Here is a 26,084-nt window from a genome sequence, read left to right as displayed (position 1 = left end):
CCTAGATGCACTAACCCAGAAGTCCTTCTGGAAACTTCTTTTCCCCCAAAAGTTATTTATTTAGAACATTGAAAATATTTTTACTTGCGTTTTCTTATCACCAAAACAAAATCTGTTCACTGTAATAACTTTGGAAAATAGAGATCTGTACCAGGAGGGGAAAAAAAGGGAAAGAGAAAAACCCACCCACTTACTAGAAATAACTACTGTTCATACTTAATATCTATTTTTACACATATTTGTGTGTGAGTATACATATATATATATTTCATTATGGTGTAACCTGTATTTTATACTTAGTATATGATGATTATCTTTCCATATCATTAAATATTCATGCTCCCACAACAGCAATTTTTGTCACTGCCAGAAGGCTGCCTGCCAGTGACACTAACTCCAACGTGACTGTCTATGAACTCATCTCGAGATAAAGCAAAGACTATTGTGCGTTCTGCTAAGAACAGGTGCCCAACTACCTGGCAACATTCAAAACAAGACTTTTACAGATAGACCCAGAATGGATATGTACCTGCTTCTATGAGAACCTTCATGCCACAGAAAACAAAGCGAGAACATTGGAAGATCACCCAGAGGCTCATCACGCAAAGCCACCACACATGATAAAAAAGTGCCCGGGCAGAGATGACAGCTAAAAAGGCTGCTCATTGCCCGCAAGTCCTCTGCTTAGTGAGGAGGAGGCAGAAGGGCCATTTCCCTTCAGGGGGAGCCATGCCGGCCTGGCACAACTCTGTGGTGTCAGGCCATTTCCCTAACTCTTCCCTCTGCCCAAGGGCAGGTCGAGAAGGAAGGGTCCACTGCCCCCTTGAAGTGAAGCTTAGAACGATTACAAAGTCTTTACCATGAAAAGAAAACTTTTGAGTCAGAGAGAAGAGGCAAGTCAAGTACCACACAGAGCCAGACTCGAGAGCCTGTGAAAGAAGAGGTTGCATCTCTCAGACTTGGATTTTCGGGAACATTTAAAACCTGTCAAAATCATGACTGCTTGTGAAGCACAACAGACCCTTCTGCCTCTGCACAGCTACAAACCTTCCCACTGAAAGGAAAACCCGGAGACCCACGGTTATCTTTCCTGTTTTGGTTTTTCAGGGCTTAACACACTGTTGCCTGTGCTCCTCAGCTAAGGGCCTGAAAGATTTCCCTCGGTCATCATTTTCAGCCCACGTGAAGGAAAGTCTTCTGTGAGTGGGGGCATCAAGATGGAGCTGACTACCGTGCTCCCTACATAACTAATTCTGTCTGAGCAGACAGTCTCATTCCCAACTTTGGAATCAAGCCAGGCCGACAGTTGTAATTGGGGACTTTCAAGGTTCCGGCAATTGTTTCTTTAGGAGTCATTTCTGCTTTACCCTCACTTTGCTTAGCAAGAGAAATTTCTAGGGCTTGGCTGTCCATTATGTTGTTCAAGGTGAAGGTTAGCAACAAAATCTGTAATTTCATTCTCCCATATCGTTACCCAAACCACAGATACTGTGGGAACGATCTGGTTCCACCGACACTGTCGTCGCTGACACTTTGTGGTATAATCTGTGCCTCCTGACTGGCCTGGTTTTGAGAGGCGTTAAAATGGAGACTTCTTTGTTAGAAAAATAACATAATAATATAATTGACTTTGATAGCCATTTTTAGAAAAATAAGGGATGGAAAATGTTTCAATTTTATGTGGATGCAACAGTCATTTATTCATTCATTCCACAACAATGTACTAAGCTCTGCCACTGTGCCGGGTGTTGTAGGAGATGCAAAGATGAAACAAGGCCCAGCTCTGTCTCCTTCCTACGTAACAGGGAGATAAAACATGTCCACAAGCAAGCCTTTAGTATCATTTAAGCAGTGCCATAAGAGTTCAAGAAAGGGACAGAGGTAGTTAGAAAGATGAAAGAAGGCTTCTTGGAGGAGAAGACATTTGAGCTGGACTTTGAACAGATATGTGGGGATGAGTGGGAGGCAATTCCAGGTAGAGGGAACAGTATAAACAAAGGCACAGAGACAAGAAAGCATAAACGCAAGAGCCACATGACATCATCAGAGCAGAGAGGTTATGTGGTGTCAAAGGGTGACAAGGACGCGAAGAGCAAGTGAGGGATGAGAAGGGGAGGAGATGATTGCCAGAGTACAGGTAGGAGCTAAGAAAGCCTCAACTGGGACAGAGACAAACTAGAGGTCAGAGGTCGAATTCACAAAGCCCCGCAAGTAATAGGATGTGGGAGTGGAGCCAAGGATTTATGCCAAGGACATTCTCTAGGTCAGTGGTTCTTAAGCTTTAGCACCCCAGTGTCACCTGGAGGGCTTGTTAAAACACAGATTGTGGGCCCTACTCTTGGAATTTCTAATTCAGGTCTGGAGCAGGGCCCCAGACATTGCATTGCTAGCAGTTCCCAGGACATGTTGACGTTGCTGGTCCAGAGACCACCTTTCAGTACCCCTGCTCCAGGTCCTCTGTGGCTCACTCCTGTGACTCTGGGGAAGCAAATGCAAAGGGACAAGTGAGGCAGGGGAGGCACTAATTAGAGCAGCACGAGTGAATTAGAGGAGGCTTTTCTTGCCCTTTGAACTTACAATGTCCCAGATGTCTGCAGCAAAAGGGCTCAGTTACAGATGTTTACTGAGAACAAAGACATTTATGTTAACCTATAAGCTGACACACACAGGGACACTAATTTAGGGCTCAGGCATTTGGGTTTTCTCTGAAAGTATACAGGTTCTAATCTTATGACATAATGTTAGAATCAACAGGCCTGAGTTCAAATCCTGGCTCTGCCCCTTCTGCCAGTGACTTACCTTCCTGAAGTCTCGGTTATTCTCTATGAAAATTGGGATAACAATGCCCAGTGTACGGTGTTGTGGGAGGCATATGTGGAAACCAACCCATCAAAAGCACTTGGTCCCATGCCTGGTGCATTGTGGGGGCTCCGCGGAGTCAGGTTTCCTCCCTACTCCCGCCCTTCAGGGGTGAGTGAAGTGGGTGCAGCCTGTGGTGAGAGCCTAAGAAGTGCCTCTGGGTCAAACAGCCGCTCGGAGACATCTGAGGTCCCATAGTTACCAAGTTATACCCTGGGAATAAGCATCGCCCATTCTCTTTACAAATGCCATGAAGAATATGGGAAAATCAGTTTGTCAGGTATTTTTTTGCCTGCTGGGAGAGCACTGGGAAGGGCTGGGAAGGGGGATCTGAAATGAGATGTGGACACAGAGGGAGGAATCACCAAAACAAAGGAAAGTTTTGTGTCCTTTGCAATTTTGTTCTGGCCAGGAGGGCCTTGGCCCGAGTGCTGTCATGTTGGGGGCTTTTCAGGCTTTGATTCTGGCAGTGAAGCCCATGTAATCCTTAGCGGATTCTCAGAGTGCCCGGGGAAAGAAACGCACTGGTAAGCATTTTTTTTTTCTTCAGCCAGATAAATCTGATGTCATAACATCCCCAGACAGGAAAGCAGAATGCAGACTTGGCAGTGAATCACAGAGGCAAGAACATGTCGGAGTGAGCCCGTGTTATGAGAACGTGATGACAAAGTTCTCTAAGGCCCCCTACCTTCACCCCCACCCTGGTAGAAACGGTTTGGGAAACAAGCCGCCCCTCTTGTCATTTCAGCTAGATGCAGTGGGGATAAGGGAGGGAGTCCAGGAAACTGGGGCATCACACAACTGGTTCTCCTGCTCTGGGCTGATTCAACCAAATACACCAGGTCAGAGGTTAGGAGGAAGTTAGTGGGGAGGGGGAGATGGAGAGGAAGGGGTGGCTCTAAATGACTTGCATGGTCCCCACCTAACTTGCCATTTTATGATTCCGTTGTAGATAGGAACTAGCAGGCCCCACGTTGCCAACAGAAGCATCAGTAATTCAGGTTCACCAGGTCCCTGGCTGTGAATTGGCACTCTTCATTTTTTTTCAAGTTGATTTGCATTCTCCCTAATTAGATCTAGTACAGATACAAAGGAATACTATGTCACTAAAAGGAAGGCCCTTGTAGAAGACTATTTAATGACAAGGAAAGAAAATGCACGTCATGAAAACAGCATAACTCCATTGTTATTTTAAAAGTAGAAAAGACTGGAAAGATGTCTCAGGGGTTAACTCTGGTGCTCCATGACAGAACATATTTTTTTTCTTTTTCTTATCTGAGTTTTTAAAATTATTTATAAATAAGCATGTATTACCTTGGAAGTAAAACAAGACAAAATGATTTGATTTAAAAAATGATTTAACTAATTAAAAATTTTTTTTAAATATGTCCACTCTAGAAAATGTACTCTCTTTTATTAAATATGAGTATAAACTATATAGTTTTGTTACCTGCGTATAACATTTTCCATGTTATTAAAAACATCATAATTATTATTTTTAATAGCTGCATATTTCGTCACGTAAGTATATCATAATAGTTTTGTCTCAATCCCCAATTGTTGGGTATGTATGTTGTTTCCAACTTTATATTATTACAAATAATGCAATCAGTATCTTTTTAGCTCATTTAATTTTCTTATAGATTTCTTTGAAAATTAGCCACCTAAGATTTTATCTTACCTCTAATTGCCTCGGCAGGATTGCATTTCCATATATGCACACAACTGCATAAACATCTTTTTCTTTCTGACTGTATACCAACAAGCTAATGTTTTCTTTCATAGGGTCTCTGTCTCACACTAAGGTTTTCTTGTAAGCTTTTTAGGCATTTGAATGACCAAGACAGTTGTCTATCAAAGATTGGAGCCTTAGAGATGGCATTTTGGCCCAGGTGATTCTTTGTTGTGGGCAGCTGTCCAACGCATTGCAGGATGTTTAGCAGCATCCCTTGCCTCTACCCACTACATGCCAGTAGCACCCCCTGCTCCCAGCTGTGACGACCAAAACCAATTCCAGACATTGCCAAATATCTCCTGAGAGGCAAAATAACCTGAGTTGAGAAGCACTGTACTATGGTATTGTTTTCCAATGTTACCACTGGAAAACATGTCCTCCAGTTCTTACTGCTGGAAAGGAATCGGAAACATCTCCTGCAAGAGGAAATTGGAAGCAAAATGTTGCAACACAGTTTATAGAATATCCCCAAACAGTAAGGTTGTGTTGAAAGGCAGGGAGGGAAATGATTAAATAAAGCCCATTTTTCAGATAAAGAAAATGAGACCGGAAATATATAATTTGCTTTAGGCACTCAGATGAGTCAGAGAAAAACCAGAAAGAGAAACAAGAACTTAGGCTCTGACCTTTAGAAACAAGAAAAACACATGCATTACTAACCTCTCCCCCTTCAATCCCTGATCTTTGTGAGAACAAGGAAGAAAATCTCCCTTCTCCCTGGAAGCTAAGGAAACATCAGGAATTGGAGGTAACATTTAGAAATGGTTTTGTTCTATGAAGGACAAAAGCAGAGGGTAGTGGTAGATTCGCTGATTTAAAAAAAATAAAACAAAACAAAACTGTTGTGTACCAAACCCTACAAAGTGTTCCACACCGTTATCACCCCCAAGGCTCCCATCAGCCCTTTGAGTCAGGCCCTAGTATTATTATCCCCATTTGACAGATGAGGAGTTGAGGGTCAGAAATTAGGTAACTCGTCCAAGGTCATGCAGCCAAATAATGAGGCCAAGATTTGAAAGCATGCCTGCCCGATTCTTAAGGCAAGGCAATAAGCTTCTGGCACCCCTGCCTCTACACAACAGCCTACTCCTGTAAGACTGTACTGCTTCATTTTAGGGTATTTTCAGCTTATCATGGACATGAAGAGTATTTGGCACTGCCTGTAACAGGGCATCGAACTTGGAAGATCCCCCAGGGCTCACCCACACCTACTGTGTTTCCCTGAAAATAAGACCGGATCTTAATATTAATTTTTGCTCCATTAGGGTGTATTTTCAGGGGATGTCTTATTTTTTTCATGTGCAACAACCTACATTTATTCAATTACAGTCCTGTCATCTTCTTCTGGAACATCATCATAACGTACTAAATGCGTCTGTCTGGCTGAGATCTTAACTGGGGCTTATTTTCAGGGTAGGTCTTATTTTCAGGGAAACAGGGTAGTTAGTTGTGCAGGAAAAACAACAAAATATATCTCACAAGGTGCTATCTACCTCCTGGTCTGGGGTTTGTACCCACCCCAGGCCCATCCTCTGGCTGACTTTCACAGAACACAAGGGCTGTTCCCCCACCCCCACCCTGCCGCCCCAGTACAGTTGGGCCTCTGTGTTCCTGACATGATATTTTGGTTCCTTTCTTTCACAAATGCGGTGAGATAGGGCAATGTCGTCAGACTTGTTTTTAAGGCTATTTTTTTGGAGCAGCTTTAGATTCATGGCAAAATTGAACAAAAAATCTTTCATAGAGCCCCTGACGCACCCATGCATAGGCTGCCCCATTACCAACCCTTTCCACCAAACGGCTACATTTGTTAGAACTGATGAACCTACATTGACTCGTCATAATCGTACAAAGTCCAGAGTTTTACGTTAGGGTTTACTCTTGGGGTTGACTTTTTTTTTTTTTTAAGAACATTTTTAGAATTTTATCTGGTGTTTTTTAAAAGAGCTTCTATGAGATTGTGTTTTAAAAGCTATTTGTTTCCACTGGAGGGAGGGCTTCAGGAGAGGAGAGCTGTTTTCCAAACCTTTTCCCTTGTGCAAAATATTCTGAGTTGTTTGGATATGTAGTATAGAGGTCACTTGCCTCCCCCTGCTCCCAGGATTACAAATAGTTACAATGATAATGATAATAATAATAATAATTAGTATAATCTGCTTACTCTGACCCATGCACTCTTATACATGAGCCATGTTCTTTTATACTTTTATATATAAAGAAATTGAGGTCCAGAAAAGGTAAGTTACTTGTCTGAAGTCACACAACTAAGAGGTGCAAAACTTTAAAAAACAAAGGAGTAAAATCTGTCAATCTGATAACAAGAATTTCTGCTTTCAAACAAGCTGCGTATGGGCACTTCTGAGAGTACAGCCTTGCTGCTTTCCACAAATATTTATCGAAACCCTTCCGTGAGCCATTCAAAGAAGAATGGTGCCTCAGGCAAGATTAGAATTCCTGGTCTGTGATTTCAGCACTGGAGAAGGGCCATGCAATGTCATAAGAAAGTCTTGACTCCATGGTGATGGGAAGAGAACTGACTCTGGGTGGTGAACACACAACGTGAGATCTAGATTATGTGTTACAGAATTGTACACCTGGAATCTATGTAACTTTACTAACAATTGTCGCCCCAATAATCTTTAATTTAAAGAAAAAAAATAAGAAAGTCTTTACAATGTGAAAATAAAATCTCTCCTATTAAACGCCTCCACCTGGAACGCCCCCTGTCGCTTCCTTTCCCTTCACAGGAGACGGCACCAGGGCTGATACCTACGGTTTGGTCGTCTTCATCTACTCCACCCAGGGCTTCCCCTCCCCCTCCAGGAACCGATCCCCAAGGTGATGGCGCCCTCCTAGAGGCCGGGCTCATGGGCAGGCAGTCCTTACCTTACTCTTCTTCTCTGGGGCATCTGACACTCTGACCATCTTCCTCTTCCTTGGACCCCCTTTTCTTGAAACTGCAGCGACCTCCCGAGACCGAGATCGCCCCTTTTCCATTCCGCTCTCACGCCTCCTCGGAGGCTCCTTCTCAGTACCTTGCGTTATACTGAATTTCAAAACTGGGAACTTAACATGTGCTTTGCGCATCATTAACTCACTTTGGTTTTGCTGAACTAAATCAGCATTATACCCACCTGGGGGGCTGGGAACACTGAGAGGAAGGCCCCCAGCAGGCCTGGGTGTTTCAGTGAGAAGCCACGTTCCCAGGGTTCCCAGCGCCAGCACAGCGATGAGCTTGGTTCTGTCTCTTCCTGGCATTCGCTATCAGCCTTCAAAGCAGGAGCATCTCATTGTTTGCCATCAATAATATTTAGGAGAATCAAAGCCTGCTGGGTGTGGAAGGACTGCAGATTTGGGCAGAGGGCAGGGCTTAAAGGCCTAGACCTATGAACAACACTTATTTCCTTGCGTGTTCATTTTAAGTGTTCATTTGCTAACAATAGGACGCCAGCTTCAGATGGCCTTAGAGGGTTACAGATTTTCCTTCCCAGTGGCAGATTGCACAGCTACAACCCAGAAGAAAGAAACTCCTCCAGTCATCCCAGAATTAAGCCCATAGATTTCCAGTTCTCAAAGAGAGCCATTCTGGGTAACACGGCAGATGTAAATTGTGTGCCTGAATTGATTTTGCATTAATTTCTCATAGGTTATTTCCATGCTGCGTAGATACCATTTTTAAAAAGCTTTTCCTGGTATTCCATTTTAAAAGCTGATGTGTTTCCCCTGAACAGAGGGCTCCAGGAGGCAAGAACTGTTTTTCAAACCCTTTTCCTGTGGATAAGTATTTTCACCAGTGAAGAATTCTTTTTGGTAATGAGCTGTCTCTTTGCATAACTCCTGTGTGCATGTTCTCGTGCTGCGTCTGTATTCTTCCTTCTGCAAGACACATCACGGGGCACACGCTTCGGCTTTCATACTGCCTTAAAGGACCAGCCCTGCCGCCCATGGGAACTAAGTACAGTGGTCGTGCGTGGTTCCGGGTCTGAGCTGCACAGCGGGGCCCACACGCTTTGTGCTCTGGGCTGTCGGCCCTACTACTTGAACCAAATACCTTTAGAAATGATCAGCTGGAGAGCAAAGAGAGAATCTATAAACCCATCTCTTTGTTTTGTTTTGGAGAGAGAGAGGATCTGGGACTCCGATTGAAGCCCTACACGTGATACAGAAGCTCTCACAACTTTGGAAGCATGAACTGCCTCATATATAAAGCTAAGCAGCACAGTAACAGCCTGTCAGGGTTCCTTCTACTCGTGGGCCAAGCAGGCAGGGGCCCTACAGTTACACTTCTTCATTGATGTGGTTGTGTTTGCTAGGCGTGGGTTTATTTTTGGGATCTTTTACAAATGGTTTGATTAATTGACCCCTCATTCCCAATTAAGTACCTGAAGCACTGAGAGTATTGAAAAATACAACTGAAAAGAAGTGTACGATTATGATGGGAACTAAAGTTTCCATGAAGATGGAAAGACATGGAAGATGAACGTGGTTCAATCACGGGAATAATTTCACAGGACAAAGAGGGAACCGTGCAACGTGAATTGCACGACTGATAACTTATGAGTGATTAGAAATTCGGCAGCAAAGTTGGAGGTTTGTTATCCTAAGATTAATTCAAGAGAAGGCTCTGGGCTCAAGGACAATTGGACTAAAAACTTCCATTAGGGATGTAACCTCAAAGGGACAGGTGATTTTCTACAAAGCTAATGAATTTACCAGGAGGCTGCTCATTTTTAGATTCTAGCACCACCTAGCGGAGTCATGAAATAATTTCCGTCCATCACTGAGTCAAAGGCATCTTTCATCTCTATTAACCATTTTTCAGTTTTCAAAGCACCTTCATTTTAATACCTCGTTTGATATTCAGGTAATTGTCTTTGAGGTGGGAATTTCTGTCTTCATTGTGCTGATGAAGAAATTCATCTCTCAGCGGCTTACTGCGCAAAACATTTGACCAATTTTTCATGTGACCAAAAATGTTATCCATGAATTGATTATTCTTTAAACAGCTTTATTCAGATATGACTGACTTACTGTAAAATTTACTAATTTTAAATGTGCAATTAAATAATTTTTAGTAATTTACTGAGTTGTGCAGTCATCACCATAATCCAGTTTTAGAACATTTTCATCACCCCAAGATCCGTTCTGCCTCTCTTAGTTAATCCCCCGCCCACCCCCAGCCTTAGGCAGTCACCAGTGTGCTGTCTCCTTTGATTTGCCTTTTCTTGGCAGTCTATATGAATGGAATCACAGGACACGTGCTCTTTTGCAGCTGGCTTCTTACACTTAGCATTACGTTTTTGAAGTTTATCCGTGGTGTGGCATTTACCAATATTAAACACATTTCATTTGTCCATTTATCATTGATGGACATGTGGGTTGTTACCTGTTTTCTTTCTACTATGTTTAATGCTGCTATTTATATTGGCATGAACTCATTTTTTTTAAGCAAGAAAATTTCATTACTAAAAAGAGCATTGCATGGAGTATGTAAAAAAGTGACTATATGAATTGCGTGTATTGGAGAGAAAAATTAGGATAAACAATGCAGAGATGCCCATTGGAAGGCATCTGGGCCCTGGGTTCAATATTTAGACCCAGGAAACAAGGGACTCTTGGAACTACTGTGTTTCCTCGAAAATAAGACCTCGCCGGACAATCAGCTCTAATGTGTTTTGGAACAAAAATTAATGTAAGACCTGGTCTTTATAATGTAATATAATAAATATAATATAGTATAGTATAATATAATATAATATAATACCAGGTGTTAGATTAATTTTTGTTCCAAAAGACGCATTAGAGCTGATTCTCCGGCTAGGTCTTATTTTTGGGGAAACACGGTACATTTGTGAAGAAATACAGAAGGGCAGTGGGGGGTGGAATAATTCAGGATTTGCTTTGATGGATTAGCAGGATTCAAAGGCAGTTCTTAAGGAATTTCTTTTTGTCGAGTCAATACAATCGTAGCAGATGCAGACTTTGGTAACACATCTGAGGTTGACAGTCCCATTATAATTCTTCCCGATCCTGAAGATAGGAGTGAAGGGGCTCTTCCAAAAGTTAAAAATAAACTATGGGGTCAGATGCATCTGAGTCCAAATCCAGTCTCTGCCCATACGTACAAAGCCTGGCTGGTCAATATTCTCATTAGTATCCTGGGAGGCCATGGCACCACCAGGGCTGCTGTGAGCCTTACTAAGACGACGTACGCAAAGCACTTAGCATAGGGCCTCTCTCACGGTGAGTTCTTAGGTGATTTTTGTAGGATTGGGTTGTGCCCTAGACACCTAGAAACAGTGACATTGACCTCTGTTTATTCCTGAGAACCTTTTACATGTTTTCAGTGGATGTTTCTAGTCCAAGATCTTAGCAAACAGAGGTATAAGTTTCCTTTAGAGGTGATACAATGTTTGTGGAAGTGGAACCTCAAAGAAAAATACTGATTATCACCCAGAATGCCACAGGCTGGTAGGAAGATTTAATACAAATATGAAGGGAGTGTTTAGGGCTTAAGGGGATAAACACTGACACAATTAGCACAATAAGTTAGCATCTCGTTTTGCATATAAAAACATTGCCTAAGACTCTACAGAGTTTTCTCTGTTTATTATGGAAGACAGTCAGAGGTCCTTGGGTTTAGTCAAAATTTAATTTTTGTGAGGGGAAATAAAAATACAAATTCTCAGTAATAGGCAATATGTCAAGAGCAGTAATTGCCAGTTTTAAATAGACCTTCCTACTGTCCCCTCTCCTGTCAGCTTGTGCACCTGATTTGTAGCGAGGAAAACATGGCCAGAACCATGTGAAGTCTCTGGGAAAGCAAAGGACATATTCTGTCACAGAAAAATACATCAAACACTCAACAAAACTACAATCTTTAAAATGACAAAGAAACACATTCAAAAGCAGTTAAATCAGGGGGATTTTCCCCAAAAAAAGTTGAAGGTTTTTATTTCATTTTGGGAAGGTCACGTGAGTCTTCCATAAGCTGCTCAGGCCTTTATATTCACCCAAGTGGTAAATTTAAGAGGTTCATGTAACCCTGAGTTCCAGACATTTTTCTGTGGAAGAAAGCCCGAATCTGAGGAAGAAAAGTCATTAGATGTGCTTCTTTGTCACCAGAAGAATGCAGCTCAGTCAGGCAAAGAAAGAAATCCAGATGTGTTTAGAGTGCTACAGGTATACTTGGGGAAAAGCCAGACGGAATTGACATGATGAAATGTAAGTACAATCCTAGTAGATGTTTTGGTAGGTTGACTTATTGGCTCCAATTCCTGTATCCTTGTAGCCACACCCTTTGCCACGTGACTTTGCAATTCCTCCCACTAGAGGCAGGGTTGTTGCGTTTGAACATGAGCTTTCCTGTGGCCAGTGGAATGTGGGGGAAGTGACCACGTGCCCGTTGTAGCTTAGTCTTTAAAAGGCATTTCTGCTTTCAGTTGCCTTCTTGTACTTCTGCCAGCGTCATGAGAAGAGAATGCTGTGTCCAGCCCAGGGGCCCAAGGAGGGGTAGGAGAGATACATGGAGCAGGTCTGGACGTACGCTCAGCCTAGATCAGCTGACCCCCAGCAGATGCACAAACAACAGCAAGTGATCATGGCTTAGAGCCACTGGATTTTGAAGCTGTCAAGCAGCATTACTGTGACAATAGGTTACTTATATAGATGGCTATTTTATAGGGTTAGTTGAAAGAGAGGCAGAAAGAACGTTAATCTAAGGTCTATCAGCTCTTCATCTTCACATATACTCTGTATGGATAATAAATAGAAAGTTAAATTTCTACAGGAACCTGAGTACATCCTGTATCTAAAATTGATAGTCAGACCATTGAGAACCAACAAAACAATTTCTGCAGAGATTTATATAAGATGGGGGTTGGGGAAGGAGTGTGCTCAGATTTTTATTTAAATAATTAATTCTACTTCATGAAGTACATTTTGATGAAACTTCTCTTTTTCACACCCTCCTTCCGTGAATGACAGAGGACTGTCAGTTTTGTTCTGTACTGTGTGAATTCTCATATTTTAGCCCTGTGGAATAACCCTGTGGTACCCCTAAGAGCTAATAGAGCCTTCTGGCTCCAAGTAGGAGAGGAGAAGGGATCAGAGCCATATAGGCAGCCCAGGAAATCCCTAATAGAGTTGATTGGGAACAGAGGAATAGGGACAAACTTGAGGCCAGGTCTGGGTTGGAACTTGAACCATTCCTAGTTACTTGTTAAGCCAGAATTATGCTATCCCATACATGTATCTTAACTGCATCTTGGATAAATGGGGGTTTAGAGCTCAGGTTCCAGGTTGGAGTTGCAGAAGCCTGGGTTGGGTATGAGGTTGGGGTGGGCTGGTAGACAGCAGAGGTGTAAACCAAGGACCAATTCTCAGCACCGATGTGAACGGACTAGACAGAAAGGCACTAAAACCAGTAAGAGGTAAATAATCAGAACCAGATTGGACAGAGAGCGGGGAGAACCAGGGCCTGAGGAGATGCTCAGGCCCCTCTGCATGGCTGTGACACCAGAGGCTCACAGGGATGTCCAGGAGAGGACTCAATCCGGAGCAGCGGTGACTAACTTCTTGTTGCTGGGCCAGGAAGAATTCAAGAGCAAGATGGGTGGAGGAAAATGAAAGTGACTATTGAAAATGGAAGTACACATTTAAAAGGAAAGTGTGGGCAAACTCAGAGAACAAGTCACACCACACCAAGGAAGTCACTGTCAGGGGTATTTATCCCTCCCGGGGTGGGAATTGGTGACTCTCATTGACATGGTTCATTCATCTTCTCCCATGGGCTAGACGCTCCATTTCCCTCTTTTTCTTCCTTATTTGATTCCTCTGGAACTGTTATGTTGTCAGATGCATGATGGGAGTCATAATAACCACAATGCAAATGAGATTATAATGACATTATACTTAGCTAAAGGTCATCTTGGGGTTTTAAGGATCAGCCTAATTGGAAGAAACTGGTTTTTGTTTCTTGTTTTTTTTTTCCAGCTGCAGATACTGGATGCATTTACTTTGTTACTTGTGTACCCAGTGAAGCATCTCACATTGTACCCTGGAGGGGGTGGTCAATTTCTTAGGCTACATATCCTGCCTCAGTTGGAGGGGTTTGAGTAAGTCCTACTAGCTTTGCCTGGCTAAGGCTCCAACCTAGTTTGGAGCCAGTCTCAGTGAGAAATGGAGGAAAGAAGCTGTACTGGTCTGAGCCTGCCAATCAGGAATAGCAGCAAGAGACCCTTCTAGTTCACACTGTCTTTCTTGCCTGGATTTCTTACCAGAATTCTTAACACTGGATTTCTTACCAGAATTCTTAATTCTTTTTTTACAAGATGAGTTATAAAGAAAAAAATGAAGAAGAAAAAATTATCTACCTAGTATGTTCCAGCTTTTGGGTTGCCTTCAATTCTCTAGAAAAAAATCTTTGTTCCACAACCAACCAGGAAATTTTGTACCTCAAAATGTCTGAGCTCCTTGCATATAACCCTACCCCACTTCCCATCTCTGTATTCCCCCTACCACTTGATTTTCCTGGAGGGAAATAACAGCTTTTGAAGGGGATTAGTCAATGTCTCACAGATTGCTGGAGATGAAAGGTGAGGAGGACATGGGGCTTGACCCCTATAGAAATAGCTTTAGCTGCACTAAGAGAGGAAGGACGTAGGTGGCTATATGCACGCGGTGGTGACCCACCATGCTATTAGGTGACTAACCATCCAGGACCTTGGACAGAGGGACTTCCTGGGAAGAGGCCCTGGCCGGCAGAGCCACCAATAGAAGCTATTGTCAGTATTGGTATTGATGTAGTGATATTGTTGCTTCCTACTTCCTCCTCTGGTGTCCTCAGACACTAACATTTATCATATTTCATATATGATATTTATCATATTTCATATATCATATAAATGTTATAACATTTATAACATTTCTCCCCAGCTTGGTAATATTCCCACACTTATATCCAAATGCCTCTCAGTTCAGGCACTTTCTTGAGAACGGAAGTAACTTTGCACTTTCCATTTCCTACAATGGAAAGGTGCTTTTGTGAGCACCACAAAAGTGGGTCCCTGGTCGGGGCTGAGCACCCCGACTGGACCTTGCTCATTCTGTGCTGTTGAATGTCATGTTGGTCTTTTAAAAGAAATTAGCTGCATCTCACACCTCATAGATGAGAGAGGACCGGGAGAGAGGGGAGACACTGACCCTGAAACTGACCTTCATGGTGTGCCGGGTAGGGCTCCACAGGCACACATTACTGTCACTAGCTCAGACCTACAGCACACGGGCTCTAAACACCCCACATGCAGAATGAGGAATCTTGTTTTCAAATAGAGGATCACTGCTGACTGCCTACTTTTAACTGATTAATGAATATTTACATTTTAAAAAAGCATTCAAGGGACTAGGTATAGAAAGCATTGATAGTGAAGCAGAGAATAAATATATGTATCATTTCCAACACTTCACAGTAGGAAAATTCAGGGAAACCGAGTTTCTTGAATTCACAGTTCTCATTCTGAATGCAAACCTTTATGCCTATCCCCTCTTTTATATAACACGTTAGTTACAAACATTACCAACCACGCTTGCCTATCTCCAGAGGTAAGAAAACATGATTTTCATTCCTGAAATAACCTCACACTGTTTTTGAAATAAATCTATTGTAGAATGTTGGACTCTGGGATAAGGAGACTTGAAAACCTTGTTTATGGAAGAGATTAAAACTCACCCAAATCTGTTTCATTGAGGTAGTCTATCTGGACATTTGCTGCTCTCTCACCATCTTTAAGAAAAGCTTACTGATCCTTCCTCTAGAGCAGGGGTGTCCAAACTGCGGCCCGCGAGCCAACTTTGGCCCACAATCCATTGTTAATTGGCCCACAGCAAATTCCAAAAATATATTTAGTTTACTTAAATAAACCAGGTGAGGCAATACGTATTTCACCTCGAGTGAGTGGCCCGGCTCTTTGTGTATTTTACCGATAGTCCCTTGGTAAAAAACATTGAAAAAAGTTTGGACACTCCTGATCTAGAGAGAGGATTTGCAGATCATTTACTCATGAATGGACATGGCTATGTTCAAATAAAACTTTATTTACAAAAACAGGAAGCCCAGCCTCAGTTTGCCAAACTTTGCCATAAAGATGAGGCTAGGAGCCCAAGTTCTGTCCAGAATCTCTGAATATTCTGAATGGATATTCCTCACCAAGTATTTGATTTTTGTGTCAGAGAGACATGTGCTCCAACTATAATCCTTTGGTATGACATTTTAGAATGGTTGAGAATACCAGTACCTTTGGCCCCCGCCATTTTATATTTAGAACCAAATGGAATATACATCAGGTTATATTTCCTAGCATCAAACTGAACTAGGATGAAATTCACTTAAGTCCATTTATCTAGAGTAAAGTGAACAATTAATTGTAGATGGTTGGGGATTCAAAGAGTAATTAAGACCGCATTTTGGTTGGATTACCATCCCAGTCTCTGACTCTAAAACTTAAAAGTTTAGACTAGTGTGACAAATTTTCATTTGTTTAATGCGTTTTTAAGTTAAAACTTAAAAATGGCATAAAAGAAAATTAAAATAACCTGTAAGAAATTAAGCCATAAAATTTTGGGTTCCTTTAGTGAATCCTTCCAATCTCATCAAAGGCAGAAATATCTCACATGTGAATTAAATGCCATTAGGAATCATATTATGATAACTGCCCCCCGCCCCTCCCCCCAAATAATGCAAATCCATTGATTCTTCACCTTCCACTTTTTGATAGATGCTGACAAATTCCTTTTCCAGTGACTTTCTAGATGCGAGAATTTCTCAAGAGCTGTGGCTGGTAAAACCCATTTAAAACCTCCAAACTGCCAGTAGTAATTGGCCTCAGAGGATCTTCCAAGGAAATAAAAAAATATATTCCAAATCATACTTAAAATTCTTTAGCATTTGCTCACTGTACACAAGAGAAAGTGAAAAGGGATGAGAAGTCATGATGGGTCCTTATCCCTGCTACACAGGGTGACAGGTATCTAAAAGTGCCCAAGGGCCACATCAGATCAGGCGTGTTAAAAAGAATGATTACCTCGGTTAAAAAAAATATTTTGTCAGTCACTTGAAAGTGTAAGTTAAACTGAAGATTTATCTCAGAGCCCTAATCTTGTTTTTTCCAGAAAACTTTCTTGTCCTCTAAAATGGTTTACCTAATACAGAGGCGCTGGTTGGGGACAGAGGTTGAAGGAAGGAATAAGAAATGGGAAGACATAGAAAGAAGTGCAGGTTCTTCAGGATGTGCAGTATAGAAAAGCTGTTCTGCCTGTAGTCATACATCTGTGAAAAGACGTCTCAACATGCTGTTTTCATCTGGAAGACTGTTAATTCACGAGCTGTTACAATTTTCCAAGTTACTACCTAAGAGATTAACTGCTCGTGTTTGACCATTTATAGACAAAATTTTCTTCCAAAGGTGGTAATAAAAACAGTATTTTGTTTTACAATATGTTGTTCAATTATCTAATGACCAGCTCTCCAAACCTCTCTGTGATGCATTACAGCTGAGCATTCTGAATTTCCCACTGAAGGGTGTGACACCAAGAGAACACTCGATACAGAGCAAGTGCCTGCCCCAGACCTGCTATGCTGAGTATCCTCCAACAACTAAGCCTGGCCCGTCGGAGTAGCTTTCATAGGCCGTGATCACTTTCTACCCTTCATTTCATTTTTTTTTTTTAAAGATTTTATTGGGGAAGGGGAACAGGACTTTATTGGGGAACATTGTGTACTTCCAGGATTTTTTCCAAGGCAAATTGTTGTCCTTTCAATCGTAGTTGTGGAGGGTGCAGTTCAGCTCCAGGCCCAGTTGCCGTTGTTAGTTGCAGGGGGCGCAGCCCACCATCCCTTGTGAGAGTCAAACCGGCAACCTTGTGGTTGAGAGGATGCACTCCAATCAACTGAGCCATCCAGGAGCTCAGCGGCAGCTCAGCCCAAGGTGCCGCGTTCAATCTTAGTTGCAGGGGGCAGAGCCCACCATCCCTTGTGGGAGTCAGTCGAGGAGTCGAACTGGCAACCTTGTGGTTGAGAGCCCACTGGCCCATGTGGGAATCGAACCAGCAGCCTTCGGCATTAGGGGTACGGAGCTCCAACTGCCTGAGCCACCGGGCTGGCCAGCCATTCATTTCTTATATTAGATACATTTTTTATATTTGTGTCCTTCTAGGAAACAAAAATTATTACGGAGATCATCAGACTCTCGGGTACAGCACTCATAGGTGTTTCGAAAGATTATAGTCACTTTGAACTGATTCATAATAGTTTTTTAAGGCTTTAAATCAGTTGCATTGTAAAGTTTGTATCAGACATTGCAATGTTAAAGATAAATTATTTGAACTTCTGTTAAGTAGTAATGGTGTCAGAGAATGATGAGTAATTAGGCCATCCAGTACATCTTGCATCCACATCCCATTTGATTTTTGCAAAATGCTGCACTGTGTAAACTGTTATTACAAAAAACTGTTATTACAATTATTGCACTGAATTTTTCATAAAATCCATCCAAGTAAATCTTGTAGCCTCTCATCTTTGCAGATGAAAGCCTTTGAGACAATGCAGTAGAAAATAAATAAAAAAAATTGCCACAGAAGCCAGCAGTAAGATTTCTTATCTGAGACTGTAAGTTTTTCATTTCATTAGCTCTCTCCTACACTTCATTTATTCACCCAACAAACACTTATTGAGTACCCCCTATGTGCCAGGGACTATTCCAGGCTCTGGGGATATGCTATGAACAAAACACAGGCAAGTCCCTGCCCTGGGGGGCGTACAGTCTAGTAGGGGGAGACACGCAAGCACTTAAATACATAACATCACAGGGTTCAAAATAGCTTAGAAATATCCTGTCTGAAATCTATGTACTGCATCCCCTCATTTTGGGGTTATTATAAAGTAAAAGGCAAGGGTTATTATAAAGTAATGGAGTGTAATAATTTCACTAGCCCAGGATCACCATCTCCAAGTGGGGTAAATTTAAGCAAGTCCTTTAACCACTCCGGGGCTCAGTTTTCTCATCTTTAAAATGGGGAGAGGATGAATTTAGTGATTTTTTTTTTTTTTAAGGTAAAGGGCTCTTTCAGGCTCTTCTTTTTCATGGTTTTATGGGAGCTTCTTGCACAAAATCAAGAGCCAGTTTACAGAATGTTCTATGGTTTAAAAAAATTTTTTTAAATAAAATATAACAAATCCGTAGGTCATTTCACACTCAATGCTTTAAATGCCAATCTAAACTTCATAAATAGCAAATGTCTTCTTTACAACTGCTAGAGAATGAAGTTATTTTACCATCTTCAGCCATCTGAGAACAAAGTTATTTATTCATAAAAGCATACTCATTTCCATTGTTGGTTTTATCATTTTACCTCATTTGTGAAAGGTTCTTTAGCGGTGACATCCTCTCTTGGGTGTCACACTCTCTCTCCTACTAACCCAGATCATTGACTTTGTGCCCCTATGTAACCTTTTCCACTGGACTATTAATATATAGCTCCATGAAAACAGGGATTGGCTCCTTGCTTCTTTGAACAACCCAAATGAGATTCTGTAATCCAGGTAATCCACAGATGTAAGCATAGCACCTACCCCATGTGTTATGGGCACAAGCTTGTAGCGAACCCACATTCACTCCTGAGGCTATAAGAATAGTTCTGGTTAGTAAATTAGAGCTATGGTGTACCAAAGGGTACTCTAACATCCAAGAAAGGAAAAATGGGTTTCCAGAACAATTCACAGATTAGGACAATGTGCATTAATGACTATCCTAACCTCATTGCAAGCCCTGGTGGAATGTTAATGTATATTTAATAATACAAGTGAAATAGCACATATTTTGCAATCAATTTTTCTTTAAGAAGATAATTGTCAAATCAAAGCTAAATGTCAAATAAGGTTAGAATCATACTTATTAACTCGGTATGAGTTATGAAGCCTCTGATTCTCTTGAAAGACAAACTGTGTTCACTGGTTTGATTCTCAAATGTGAAAACTCAAATTTCAATCAATCCAGCAGCTAAGAAGGACAGGACATTTTACAGGATTCTTAAGGAATCTTCTTTTGGGGAATCAGAGCCCCACTGACACCTTGGTGGTTTCTGAAGGCTGCATGCTCCGTCTTTGAGTTTTATCGATTGCCGTGCAATAAAAAAATCCTTTGCATGTTCTCAAATTTGATCGGGTGGCCCCTGTCAGAGGGACATATCTTATCAGTGCCTTTGGAGGCACAGTGAAATCTCTGGCTCAGTAACTGAATTCAGTTCCTTCCTGTGTTCTGTGGTGTCAAGATACATAGTGTCATTGTTATTAGAAATCCCTAACATGGGCTGCTGTGCAGACAAAAGTCTGTCCTGTCCTGTCAGTTACTGAGAAGGAATAATGGCCGTATCCTTGCTGGGTGAACACTATTACTTCAGGACCAGATGGACTTCCCCATGACCTTGAAAAACGTTGAAGGAGCATCACGATATTGCATAGCAACACCTCAGATCTCAAACAGTACCTATATGGACTATGAAACGAGGGCAGGTCCAGCAGACATCGGCTGCATACATGAGTCAGAGAAGAATAAGGAGTTTCAGACAACTTTTGGCAACCTAGACCACAGTTACAGGTAAATTCTTGTTAGCAAAGGAAATGCACCTTGGTGTACATCATGGAATTTGAGTGTGTGTTTAAGTCGTTGAGTATATGCTAAGCAATAAGAATGCAGTCGGTCCCTTTTTCACAAGACCAGGCAGGAGGAATGATAAAGCCCTATTGATGACCCGTGTCCTTGCGTCAGTGTGACCGCAGCCCTTCCCAGCCAACCCAAAGGGTCCATGAGTTGGATACAAGAGTACATCGGGCCGTCTTTGTATGTTAGGTCTCCAGAAAGTCACTGTGTGCAGTGTACTCTTCAGGGTATAAGTCCTTGAGCTGCAAATGAACAGAACTCTTAAGTCCAAACCTCCATGGGCACCATGGCTTCTTTGGTTCCCCTCGAAGGCAGTAGGCATTCTTCAGACAAGAAATACAAGGGGAATTGCACCAAGAACCCACGGATCTTTTTCAGTTCTTCCTCAGCTCTAATGGGATCTTCTTTCGCTAATACGGGCTTGGTTATAAAGTCTCTTAGCTGAATTAAACTGTGGACTTCATCATTGGGAAGGCACCGGAACACCTGATTAAAACACAAAGAGGAAATTGAATGATAAGTTTAAAAGAAAGCATATCCCCTTTTTGGAAAAGACTCATTTCAGCAGACAAAAATCTTTGCTTTATAAAACACATACTGCTTTTTTTTTTTTTTTTTTTTTAAGTTTACTGGGGTGACGATTGTTAGTAAAGTTACATAGATTTCAGGTGTACAATTCTGTAATACATCACTTATATATCACATTGTGAAACACGTATTGCTTTTATGTTATAGCACAGACGTGACTGAAGAGTTGCTTCTCTTATTTGCTACAAAGAAACTCCTAGATTTGCTTCCATCCAAAAAGAAACCATAGATCCTTATATCTGATCTACACAAATCATTAACCCCAGGATAAAGTCACCCTCATGGTGAGAAATTTCACTGGTGTGACTTCACATTAAGGTTAATTTTTTTGGATAACAATAATTCCTTAGTTTCGCTAGAGGTTCTGGCCTAAGAGGAAAATTGCATAATTTATTTTCTCTAACTTTTTGTTTTGAAAAATGTCCATATCTATACATTTCTGCTCATTGAAAATGAGTTTCAGACATCACTAACACTTGACTCTTGAATACTTCAGCGTGTATGTCTTAAGAATAAGGACATGTGCCCAGACCATTCTCACATCTTAGAAAGTCAATTGTATGTCATTTAAGATACGCTCTGTATTCACATTGACCCTATTACCCCAAAATGTCTTCTCTAGCCATTATCCCTCAATCCAGGATCCAAACAAGGCTATGCACTGCATGTTTGAAATTACATTTTAAAAGACTCGATGCACGTGACTATTTGATCATGGCCTTGAGACATCAGGATGAAAGAGTCTATGTAGCTAGTTGTCACGTTTCATTAGGAATGATGAAGTCTCCAAGCTGGAAGGGACGCTGGCAGACAGGAAGAAGAACACACTCTAACCCAATTTCTGATAGATGGTCAATGGATCTCAGCTTGAATATTGTCTACGATGGAAAGCCGGCCACTTCATGAAGTAACCTATTGCACTGTTGGACAACTCTTAACTCTTGTAGGGAAGGCTCAGAGTGTCAAGTTGCTATACACAAGGTTATACCGCCAGCAACGGGGTGAGCTGGGTGGAACCCAGGTCTGACTCATTTCCCTTCTGCCTCTTCTCTCCTTCTCACTAGACATGTACAAAGGCTGGGTAACCACCTGCTCAGGAAGCTCATGATGGGTTTCCTGACTCAGATGAGATCAGAATGCCAGTAAAGTCTCTTCTGAACCATCATCTAGGATGTTTTTTGAATCTTTGTTTTCTAATATCTACCAAGAGGTATTTTATTACAACTCGGAGGTATTTTGTTTTTTATACTCATTAAGAATATTCTGTACCAATAATATGCAGAAATAATGATGTGCTTTTGTGATGAGATGCAATGTAAAAAAGAAGGGGGAATATGCAAGACTTACCTTGTCATAAACTGTAGCATTTCGAGCTGCCGTTGAAACCCATACCTCTTTGAAGAATTTGTCACTCACTGGATCCTGAATGTCCTCACTTGAATCAAAAAGATAGCCAAGGACCACCCTGAAATACAAGTGCCCCCAAACTGAGTAACCGAGATAAAACAGTTTGCTGCAGGCATTGTTTCTACTGGTAACACCATTTAGGAATCCCTGTTGCTTTTTGTTTTTAAGGAAATCAAAGGACACTATTAGAACTGTGTGTGTGTATGTCTATGTAAGAAACTTAAATTGCTAAACAAAACAAAGGCAAAACAAACACAAACCCTGAATTGTTGTGATGCTTGGAAGTTTTCACTGTTGGACAGAGAGGAAGGTCTTAATTTTGTTCTAAGAGTGTCCTTGTAATTTGGCCTATGGGGGTGTAAACCTTGGAGAATAGAATTAGCATTCGCTGCATGTGCCAGTAAATGTGGTAATCTTTTCCAAGAACTATCTCAGTAAATCCTCAAGAACCTTATGAAAAAGCAACTATTATTATCTTCATTTTACAGATAAGGGAATTAAGGCAGAGAAAGGGAGACAGGAAAGAAGGAAGGAAGGAAGGAAAAAAGGAAGGAAGGAAGGGAAAAAGGAAGGAAGGAAGGAAGGAAGAATTAAGTCATGAGCAAGTTAAGAGCACAGGTTTGGGAATTCAGATAGTCCTGGTTGGAGATGCAGATCTATGGTTTACCAACTGTATAACCTTGAGCAAGTTACTTAACTTCTCTGTGCCTTAATTTCCTTATCTGTTCTCTCTCTGCCTCCGTTCCCTTGGACCAAAAACTATGCTGAACTCTAGGATACAGAAATGAATACAAAAGACATGGAGCCTCTCTGGGTAGATTTAAATTTGGTGGGTGAGATCAACAAAGGAATTAATGACAATTGTGATAAATAGCAGGTATGCTTTAGGAGTATGAGATGGGAATAGTTAGGGAAGCCTTTCATTCCCCCTCTCCGTCTGCCTAACCCCTACCATCATTTTGGATTCAGTGCAAGGTCACCTCAGGTCACCTCTGTAAAATTTTTTTATAGCTCCCACTTCTCCAGGCTTCCACTTCTCATTGTCAATCCTAGGAGATTTGAACATCCTTCCTTTGTGCCCCACGGTAATTCCTATTTGCCTTATTTTTATCAGAGCACTTGTAATGCTTGATGTGCACTTTTTGTTTCTAACAGGCACGTCTTCCACTTCTAGCATGTAAATTCTTTGAGAGAACAAGACCTGGCTACTCTTCAGAGTGCCTGGCATAAAAGAAGCCACGTACTAGACGTTGTCTGAATTGATCATATAGAAACAGGGGAGTAGAAATACAAGAAATTCTCAAGCAGAGCAAGACAAGTTTTAGAGGTCATATTTGGAAAAACACACACACACAGACACACACACACAAACATACATATATATACACACACACACACACACATATATATGTTCCTTCTGTAAGTACAAAGGAACATATATATATACATATATATATATACATATGTATATATATATATGTTCCTTTGTACTTACAGAAGGCCTTAGGGTTAAAAAGTACTTCTACCTTGTGAGTTAGATGGTACATGATTCCCATTTTGCAGATGGGAAACTAAAGTTTGGAGACATACTGTTAATAGAGCTAGAATTCAAAGTGAGTCTAAAGCCTTTTTCTGACATGCCTGGTAGGTTCAAAGAATACCAAAAAGGTGTGTGCTACCTGGGACACAGAAGTGAGGAAATAGGCCTTAGAAGGACTTTGGCTTGTATATTGGGTGAAGTAGAAGTTGGGACACACTGCAGACACGCGAGCAGAGGAATGACAGGATCTGACTTACACCTTAAAATATGGCTGCTGAACTGAGAAGAGACTGTGCAGTGCAAGGGATGAAATGGGAGACCAGTTAGGAGTTCCTGTGCTAATCTAGGTAAGAGATGATGGCAGCTTGGGTGGTGAAGAGCAGGACAGAGCCAACAGGTTTTACTGATAGCACAGATAGAGGTGTGAGAAAAAGGGAGGCATCAAGGATGACTAGCTGGGTTTTGGCTTCAGCAACTAGAAAATTGTAATTGCCATTAGCTGAGATGGAGAACTCTGTGGGTAGAGCCAGTTTGTGGGGGAAGACCATGAATTTAATTTTGACCCTGTTGAGACATCAATTAAATATTCAAGTGGCAATGCTAAGCAGGCAGTTGGATAATCGAATCTGGAGTTTTGGAGAGAAGGCCTGGCTAGAAATACAAATTTCAGGACTGTCCACCTATGTATGTTAATAAAGCCATGTGACTTTAACTGAGTTTACCAAAAGGAGTGACTATAGACGAGAAGAGGACCCACTGCATCTCAACAGGAGGAGAGAAGGAGCAGCCATTGAGGCTGGAGAAAAGCCAGAAGGTGTGGTATTTTGGAACCACACAAAGTACGTCCAGGAGAACTGGGTCAAATTCCGATGAGAAATGACCATTGGATTTAACAGTGTGGACATCTTTATATTGTTATCCTCTTTGTAAATAGATGTCACTTTACATCATCATTTTTAATGGTTGCAGAATTTCCCACCATGTGAAATTTATTTAACCAATTATTTTCTTATGGCCTTGTGGGTGGTTTCCAGTTTTTCATTATTGTGAACAAGGCTGTAAGGAACATAATTCATTCATCACACACAAAATTTCTATGTGATTTTTCTATGAATTTCTACAATTATTTCACTAGGAGGAACTTTAGAATTAAAATTCCTGGGTCAAAGAATATGTACTTCAAGAAGGGTTCCAAGACATCCACTAGCAACCATGCATATAGCCCGTCATCTCTGACATTATCAGTGCCTGAAAAAGCTCAGCCAGTCGTATAGGAATAAAAAAAAGAAGCATGTCATTTTAGTTTTAGTCTGTACTTTTTCTGCTTTGTAAAAATTCTTTAAAATAAATGGATCTGGCACCATGGGCTCACTAGGAACCATAGAATTCTAAAGCCTCAAAATTCTATTTCCATTTCAAATAATGTCTCCTTCAGACAATATAGAAATAACTTTTAAAAAGTTCTTAAGAGATGATGTTTGCACACACATACCGCTGCTCAGTAAGACCCAAAGCAAAATTGTACCGCATGAAATTTGAGGGACAGTGCAAGCGATAACAATAAGTCAATTCTAATAATATTGTTGCTATGGGTCAGGTCTAACCAGCTAAAAACTGAGCAAAAAGAAGATTTCTGTGACTCTGCTTTTAAATGAGAACAAGAGGTGAGGGAGTGTGTCTACCAAGTTATCAGTGAAGAGCTTGTACTGTAGAAAAAGTATTTAAGTCTACAACAGACAATACCTAATAATAACCTTCTCTGTCATTTTAAAAAATTATACGAAACATATTAAAATGCACAGTATAAATAATATGAACTACTCTGGGTATTTTTTTGAGGACTAAGGTTCAGAGAAAAGTAGTCTGATTTCATGTTGACATGTATAATGAATGGTAATTACTTAATGTTTAATTGTTTATGCGTCAGTGGGACAGTAGGAAAACTGCAGAAAATTGTTTCTGTTCTTTCCATTCCTCATGTCTGTCACTTTAAATAATTCTGACTCTACTTGTGTGGATAATAGTTTCTGCTGAGTGATGGTTACGTCTGTGAAGTTCGGGTAATTTTCTAGGACTTAATGAACTGTCCGGCACAAGTTGTGACATTCAGGGCAGTACCCTGATGGTTGATTCTATTTAGGATTGATTTCATATTAAAATGTGTCTCTCTATTTTTATTCAAAAATTGTCCAGATGGAAAATAGATTGAAGTTGCATTTTTTAAGGGGAAAAAAATGGCTGT

General features: G+C 41.2%; 1 protein-coding gene across 5 annotated transcripts in view; it reads right to left on the bottom strand.

Moving 5' to 3' along the window:
- Window positions 1-18,684: 18,684 nt before the first annotated feature.
- PLD1 (phospholipase D1) overlaps window positions 18,685-26,084 on the bottom strand; it is a 180,045-nt gene continuing 172,645 nt past the window's right edge. For all 5 annotated transcript variants that reach the window (XM_033128195.1, XM_033128221.1, XM_033128186.1 and 2 more), the window contains 2 exons: window positions 22,243-22,360; window positions 18,685-20,793 (listed from right to left, as the gene is read on the bottom strand). In XM_033128195.1, the coding sequence (XP_032984086.1) occupies window positions 20,569-20,793; window positions 22,243-22,360 (343 nt within the window). In that variant the 3' untranslated portion in view covers window positions 18,685-20,568. The remainder of the gene's footprint in view (window positions 20,794-22,242; window positions 22,361-26,084) is intronic.

The sequence above is a fragment of the Rhinolophus ferrumequinum genome, chromosome 2 (genome assembly GCF_004115265.2).
Source record: "Rhinolophus ferrumequinum isolate MPI-CBG mRhiFer1 chromosome 2, mRhiFer1_v1.p, whole genome shotgun sequence".
In the NCBI taxonomy this organism is placed as follows: domain Eukaryota; kingdom Metazoa; phylum Chordata; class Mammalia; order Chiroptera; family Rhinolophidae; genus Rhinolophus; species Rhinolophus ferrumequinum.
This window is presented reverse-complemented; position numbering and strand designations above follow the sequence as displayed.